Raw genomic sequence first — 8,512 nt, forward strand, 5'->3', positions numbered from 1 at the left:
ATAGATCCTATGTAATTTTAGGCATTTAATTTTCCTAAAACAGACTGTAGTCATATATGCAAAGTGTAAATACAGATTACTACAATGTACAGCCATGAATAAAATTACAAAATTTAGATAAAATCATGTACCAGTAGTTACAAAAAATGCAGATTTACATAACACTATCCTTAAACTAGGACTTTCTCTGTGATCAATCAAATTCCCTCTGCTAGGACTCAATGATCATTCAGTGTCATTACACTAGGACTAAGAATCTGTGTGTCCATTGCAAAACATTTACATGGCCTAATTTCAACAATGCTGCAGAAAATGGACTTTAAAGTGCCACTAATAAAATGTTATAAAATATAGGAAAATGACTACTTGGGATATGGGTTATATTATGCACCCCTTAAATGGTTCAAGTTAATTTTCATGTATTGCAATTTTGTTGTAATTTTAAGGTTTGGTATGAAGATCCAAATTTTTAATAAGTCATTATACATAATGGTATTTACTCTGGTGTTTACTGTGCCATATTTTACATTTAGGTCACTTAGGGCAATAACATAACAGTATTAGATTCCATTTTTAGTGTTTATTTTAATCTAGACTACCAGGTTTTTCTGTAACCACTTAAATACTTACATTGTCCAAATAAATACTTGGGCCCCAAGTGGCCGAGTGGTCTAAAGCGCTCTTCATTATGGATCACTGCCATCTCACCTCTGTCTGCGTCAGTAGCTTCCCGTGGGTTGGTGGTTCTTTCCGGGGTTTTCCCTGGTTCTTCCTTCACCATTAGTACTGGCCGCCATGTATAGCCTATCGTGTGCTGAAAAATGGCGTTAAACTCTACAACAACAACAACAACAACAACAACCAGATAAATTACTGTGATATATATCAAGATAAATTACCATGGTATTTTACCCAAATAAATTACTGTGATGTTTACCCACCAAGAATTAGTGGGATATTTACACAAATAAATTAATGTGATATCTACCCATATTAATTACCTTTTTTATCCAGATAAACTATGTGATATTTACACATGTGTTGGCTTGACTTCGCTTGCGAAGATTTAGGAAGTAGGATGTCCACGTCTATTGCACACACACTGGTAGCTGATGAGCTCAATACATGACAGGCACGTCTGTCCACAGAGGCTGCAAGGGAATGTCTTGGTTGTGATGGATGCTGCTGATGGTTCCTGATGTTTTCTTCACTATCATTTTTCCTCCAAGCTGGCCCATCTGTTTTGTTCAAAAATGGCAGTGCCCTGCTGAACTGTACGATGTCACTTTTACGGTCAGCAGCTTGTGATGCCCATGGCAGTTATCAGTGCCACAAGTGGTGAGGGTCTTTTTCAAGGAGTCTTTATATTTCTTTCATGGTGCCCCTCTATCACGGTGGCCAGTGGACAGCTCACCATACAGTGCAATCTTTGGCAGGCAATGATCCTCCATCCTGGACACATGCCCTGTGAGAGAGTTCGTGTGCAATTAAGGCAGAGTGTCATTCTGGTCTGTTGCTGTCAGTTGATTCTAGCATTGTTCTGATGCTCCAATAAGCCAGATTTTGTCTTTTCCCACGGTGTGAGGCAGGTGGGGCTTGCCTTGTTTTTTTCTGTTATGTTTCGACCACATTGGAAGATGCCCATTGGCTACGGCAGGCCAACTGGGTGGGGGTAAGGAGATGAGCTGTGGTTAGGCCACCTTTTCTAGGCCCCTCTCCATGCGGAGCAAGCATTGCTGTCCCTAGAAAAGGATGCTTGGTCACTCAGGCTGCTATCAGGTGATGGTGTCGTCTCCGAATCAACACCAATTGACCAAAGGCCTGAGTTGCCTACATGTAGGATTGGGATTGCAGCTTCCAGTGACATCTTTCACCTGCCGTTTTTGCCCCTTTCCCATCACTGCAGGGCTTGATAGAGTCGAATGTAAACAGTAGACAGTTCCTTCATGCCTGCACAATGGAGCTTTTAGGTGGAGTATAGCCTGCGCAAACTGGCCTCACCCTTTAAACCTTGGGTTCATTAACCATGGCCCAGCAAGCCAGGACGGGAATAGCAAGGTCTGCAGGCCTTAGGTTTTATATCAGAGCTTCCTCTCCTAGGCAGATGGCCAGCCATGGCTGAAAAGATCTGCCTTCCCAGCTATTTCGAACCATAACTGGTCAGCCACAGCTGCAATCCACTAAATACATATGGTGCACCCTGGTCCCGAACACATGGCCATTGATATGTAGAGACCTTCTGCCCCAGCTGGTGACTTCCCTGTAGAAGTTCATACGCCTAGTGATGCAGTGTTAACGTCACCCTTCAACACCATTTGGCCCAGCTGAAGCAGTGTATCTGGGTATGCCAGGAATGATTCCTTCTTGGAGGCAGTTGTGAGAGATTTGGGATATGGATGAGGAGCAATGCGTCCATTCACTCAGAGAATTCAGCTGCCAGACAACAAAGGTACTACCTCTATCCAGAGCCCCCTATACCCCATTTACACTAATTTACACTTATAAGTTACTGGGAATTCACTTATGTTTTTGATTATTAATTTTCATGGATTTGCCAGAAATGACAGGTATATTTATAAAAGGGTCTTATTATTTCCATGGAAAGATCTTTGTTGGTCAAATGGTCTTATTGTTTCTACAGAAAGATCATTGTTGATGGAGGGTCTTATTGCTTAATACACAGAATTATAATTGTTGGTGGAAAGGTCCTAATGTTTCCAAAGAAAGATAAATTGCTGATGTAAGGGTCCTAATGTTTCCAAAGAAAGATAAATTGTTGATGTAAGGGTCCTAATGTTTCCAGAAGAAAGATAAATTGTTGATGTAAGGATCCTAATGTTTCCACAAAAATATAATTGCTGATATAAGGGTCCTAATGTTTCCAAAGAGAGATAAATTGTTGATGTAAGGGTCCTAATGTTTCCAAAGAAAAATAAATTGCTGATGTAAGGGTCCTAATGTTTCCAAAAGAAAGATAAATTGTTGATGTAAGGGTCCTAATGTTTCCACAAAAATATAATTGCTGATGTAAGGGTCCTAATGTTTCCAAAGAAAGATAAATTGCTGATGTAAGGGTTCAAATGTTTCCAAAGAAAGATAAACTGTTGATGTAAGGGTCCTAATGTTTCCAAAGAAAAATAAATCGCTGATTTAAGGGTCCTATTGTTTCCAAAGAAAGATAAATTCCTGATGTAAGGGTCCTATTGTTTCCAAAGAAAGATAAATTGTTAATGTAAGGGTCCTAATGTTTCCAGAGAAAGATAAATTGTTGATGTAAGGGTCCTAATGTTTCCAGAGAAAGATAAATTGCTGATGTAAGGGTTCTAATGTTTCCAAAAGAAAGATAAATTGCTGATGTAAGGGTCCTAATGTTTCCACAAAAATATAATTGTTGGTAGAAGGGTCCCAATGTTTCCAAAGAAGGATCATTGTTGGTGGAAGTGTCTTATTGCTTCCACAGAATGATAATTGCTGGTAGAAGGCTCTGATTGCTTCAACAGAAAGAACGTTGTTGGTGGAAAGGATCTATTGTTTCCAAAGAAAGATAATTGTTTGTTGGGTCTTTAAATTCATTTTCTGTAGCAGCCATGAAATCCATTAAATGGGTAACCCTCCCCAATCCTCTTCCCAACCCCAACTCCACCCCCCCAAATTGGAACCACAAATATTGGCACCTACAAAAAGATCATGAATTAGTAGTATTTGAAAATATCTAATAGCTAGAGAGCATCTTAATAAGTTATGTCAAAAACAATTTTGCTTGCACCATGAGACGTTTCTAAAGCTGCCAGGTACTAGGAAATGTTTCTTCATTTTGATGAGATTTTTTCAAAATATATCAAATATATAAGGAAATTCTATGTCAGCATTAAGGAGATTTCTGTATTATCTCACCCTTTTTAGTCAAAATATTCAGTCTTGATTAGGCAGTCTCTCAGATGATCAGGAAGATGGCATTCCCCTGATGATCAGGCAGATGGCATTCCCCTGATGATCAGGAAGATGGCATTCCCCTGATGATCAGGAAGATGGCATTCCCCTGATGATCAGGAAGATGGCATTCCCCTGTGATCAGGAAGATGGCATTCCCCTGATGATCAGGAAGGTGGCATTCCCCTGTGATCAGGAAGATGGCATTCCCCTGATGATCAGGAAGATGGCATTCCCCTGATGATCAGGAAGATGGCATTCCCCTGTGATCAGGAAGATGGCATTCCCCTGATGATCAGGAAGATGGCATTTCCCTGTGATCAGGAAGATGGCATTCCCTGATGATCAGGAAGATGGTATTCCCCTGATGATCAGGAAGATGGCATTCCCCTGATGATCAAGAAGATGGCATTCCCCTGATGATCAAGAAGATGGCATTCCCCTGATGATCAGGAAGATGGCATTCCCCTGATGATCAGGAAGATGGCATTCCCCTGATGATCAAGAAGATGGCATTCCCATGATGATCAGGGATAGTAAGCAGGAGAAAAAAGACAACATTAGAAAAGAAATATGAATATAGAATCATTGTAAATGTTTTAACAGTAGGTTCAAAAACTCCTTTTGAAATATACAGTCAGATCAAACATGGAAATACTGTTAAGGATTCTGAATTGATAATTGATATCTGTACAGTTTGATAAATTGCTTTACTTTCCATTTAATGTTTTGACATTTAGATATACCATCAATAACAGCACTAAGATTATTCACAAGTGAATTGGCCAGTTTTTTTTTGTGTTTTGTAGATTCGAAGAATGGTTTCACTGATGATTGGTGTAGGAAAGGGGAAGTATGACCTAAATGTAGTGAAGGACATGTTGAACAAGAAGAATTATGCTTTATTTTCTCCATTCCTGACCAGTGCACCAGCCAGTGCCCTGTATCTCAAGCATGTGGAGTATGAAGCAGGTAAATTTAGACTTATACCAGCCAAAGCCCTGTATCTCAAGTATTTATAGTATGAAACAGGTAAATCTAGATTTATACCTGCCAGCGCCCTGTATCTCAAGCATGTAGAGTATGAAGTAGGTACTTTTAGATTTATACTTACCAATGCCCTGTATCTCAAGCAAGTGGAGTATGAAACAGGTAACTTCAGATTTATACTTGCCACTGCCCTGTATCTCAAGCAAGTGGAGTATGAAACAGGTAAATTTAGATTTATACCAGCCAGCGGCCTTTATTTAAAGCATTTGGAGTATGAAGCAGGTAAATTTATATTTTTACCAGCCAGTGGCTTTTTTCTCAATCATTTAGAGTATGAAGCAGGTATACTTTTGATTTATACCAGCCAGTGTCCTGTATTTCAAGTATGTACAGTATGTAGCAGGTAAAGTTAGATTTATACCACCCAATGCCCTGTATCTCAAGCATTTGGAGTATTAAGCAGGTAAATTTATATTTATACCACCCAATGCCCTGTATATCAAGTATGTACAGTATGAAGCAGGTACATTTATATTTATACCAGCCAGTGGTCTTTATCTCAGGCATTTGGAGGTTGAAGCAAGTAAAGTTATAGTTACGTATTTATGACATCACATAATAGGAAGCTGGGCTTTCCTGAAAATAGTCAGAGCCATGATGACTGAGTGGCTAGTGTCACAGACTATCAAAAGGAATTGGTTGCAGGCTTGAATAATGCTGAATCCAGCTATGTCAGATTGTGTAGTGTGTCTCCTTGTAAGGCAGGCTTGTATGAGTCCAGCCATGTCAGATTGTGTAGCATGTCTCCTTGTAAGGCAGGCTTGTATGAGTCCAGCCATGTCAGATTGTGTAGCATGTCTCCTTGTAAGGCAGGCTTGTATGAGTCCAGCCATGTCAGATTGTGTAGTGTGTCTCTTTGTAAGGCAGGCTTGTACGAGTCCAGCCATGTCATCAATAAATACTATTCATTACAAATAGTCATAAGTATTAAGTCTAAAAATAATAAACCTGCATTTTTTTACAAAAAATTTCAAATATACTCAAGTCTGGAAATAAGAAAGAAATATAACTTCTGTGTGATATTTTAATTTCCCTTCAGATCATTTTGAGCAGTTCCAGAAATGTACTAAGCTGGTCCTGATGACAAATAATTTCAGAAAAAAATGTTCTTATCTCTATGAGAGACAAGGACAGTATGGGTCGGAAGACATGATAAACTGATCTAAGATCAGACAGGTTTTAAAATCTGACAGTTCTTTACTTGTACCCACTGTACTATTGACTGAATACATATTTACATTGGACAAGAATGTTTATCAATTAGGCAATGTGGAATTGTCTGAGATTGCAGGTGTTATTCCCTATTATTATAGCCAGCAAATGATTCAAAAGCATGCAAATCATGATGGATTGTTCTTTCAATCCAATATCTCATAGCCCAGATTACCATAAGTGGTGGAGGTGTTTCCAGAATTTCTCCAGCAGTCATAACATATTTGTCATTAACATTAATTGAATGTATTATGATTATCCAATATACCAGAAAAGAGCTGGTCTATGGAATTTTCTGTTATGAATCTGACACTAAATCAGGCCCAGATGATTATCCAGTGTACCAGAAAAAAGCTAACTATGGAATTTTCTCTTCTGGATGTGACCCCATTTCAAGCATCTATGATTATCCAGTGTTCCATGAAATAATTGCTCTGTGGAATTTTCTGTCCTGGATGTGACCCTAAATCAGGCATTGATGATTATCCGGTGTATCAGAAAAGATCTGGCCAATGGAACTTTCTGTTCTGGATTTAATTCTCATTCAGGCATGTATAATTATACAGTGTACCAGAAAAGAGTTAGACTTTCTAATTTTCTGTTCTGGATCTAACTCTCATACAGATTTAGTCATTACCCATTATTAATTATTATTTATTTCAGGATTTTCATCTTTCTCAGTAAAGTTTCTTTTCAAAATGTAAAAAAAGATTCATTGCTAAATTATGTTTTTGTCTTCCATCAGTTGTCAAGAAAGTTAGTCCCTTGCCTCATTGATGCAATGTCAGAAATACACTACACTATTTGTTTTCACTAACATAAACTACACTATTGGATATCACCAAAAGCCAAAAATACAATACACTATTGGATATCACCAAACATAAGCTTATAAATGGTGAATTGGAACAGATGATTAAGACACATGTGCTCTGTAAGGGTTTTTTCATGATCTTGTTTTAGCAACCACTTTGATGCATAAAGTTTGCCATGATTTAGACTTGTTCTTTGTAAGGGCTTTTTCATGATCTTGTTTTAGCAACCACTTTGATGCATAAAGTATGCCATGATTTAGACATTGCTTTGTAAGGGCTTTTTCATGATCTTGTTTTAGCAACCACTTTGATGCATAAAGTATGCCAAGATTTAGACACGTGCTTTGTAACGGCTTTTTCATGATCTTGTTTTAGCAACCACTTTGATGCATAAAGTATGCCATGATTTAGGCATGTGCTTTGCAAGGGCTTTTTCATGATCTTGTTTTAGCAACCACTTTGATGCATAAAGTATGCCATGATTTAGACATGTGCTTTGTAAGGGCTTTTTCATGATCTTGTTTTAGCAACCACTTTGATGCATAAAGTATGCAAAGATTTAGACACATGCTTTGTAAGGGCTTTTCATGATCTTGTTTTAGCAACCACTTTGATGCATAAAGTATGCCATGATTTAGACACATGCTTTGTAAGGGCTTTTTCATGATCTTGTTTTAGCAACCACTTTGATGCATAAAGTATGCCATGATTTAGACACGTGCTTTATAGGGCTTTTTCATGATCTTGTTTTAGCAACCACTTTGATGCATAAAGTATGCCAAGATTTAGACATGTGCTTTGTAAGGGCTTTTTCATGATCTTGTTTTAGCAACCACTTTGATGCATGAAGTATGCCATGATTTAGACATGTGCTTTGTAAGGGCTTTTTCATGATCTTGTTTTAGCAACCACTTTGATGCATAAAGTATGCCTTTATTTAGACATGTGCTTTGTAAGGGCTTTTTCATGATCTTGTTTTAGCAACCACTTTGATGCATAAAGTATGCCAAGATTTAGACACGTGCTTTGTAAGGGCTTTTTCATGATCTTGTTTTAGCAACCACTTTGATGCATAAAGTATGCCATGATTTAGATATGTGCTTTGTAAGGGCTTTTTCATGATCTTGTTTTAGCAACCACTTTGATGCATAAAGTATGCCAAGATTTAGACACGTGCTTTGTAAGGGCTTTTTCATGATCTTGTTTTAGCAACCACTTTGATGCATAAAGTATGCCAAGATTTAGACACGTGCTTTGTAAGGGCTTTTTCATGATCTTGTTTTAGTAACCACTTTGATGCATAAAGTATGCCATGATTTAGACACGTGCTTTGTAAGGGCTTTTTCTATGACCTTCTTTAACAAAATGAGGGGTGTAAAGATGTTGAGGAATTGTATCAATTATGGCATGTTGTGGGGGGGGAGTAATGAATTGCTATCTGAAACCTTTTATCCCTTCTATTGATTTTGGCAATTGCTACTAGAAGACTATACTGTGAATAGTAA

At 38.1% G+C, this 8,512-nt stretch overlaps 1 protein-coding gene across 5 annotated transcripts in view; it reads left to right on the forward strand.

Annotated features, from left to right (window-relative positions):
- The window catches only part of LOC149781681 (tRNA pseudouridine synthase-like 1), a 51,808-nt gene that overhangs the window by 37,670 nt on the left and 5,626 nt on the right, over window positions 1–8,512 (forward strand). For all 5 annotated transcript variants that reach the window (XM_089935771.1, XM_089935768.1, XM_089935767.1 and 2 more), the window contains one exon: window positions 4,740–4,902. In XM_089935771.1, coding sequence (XP_089791897.1) covers window positions 4,740–4,902 — 163 coding nt within the window. The remainder of the gene's footprint in view (window positions 1–4,739; window positions 4,903–8,512) is intronic.

The sequence above is a fragment of the Sinohyriopsis cumingii genome, chromosome 15 (genome assembly GCF_028554795.1).
Source record: "Sinohyriopsis cumingii isolate HCF-2022 chromosome 15, ASM2855479v2, whole genome shotgun sequence".
Classification (NCBI taxonomy): domain Eukaryota; kingdom Metazoa; phylum Mollusca; class Bivalvia; order Unionida; family Unionidae; genus Sinohyriopsis; species Sinohyriopsis cumingii.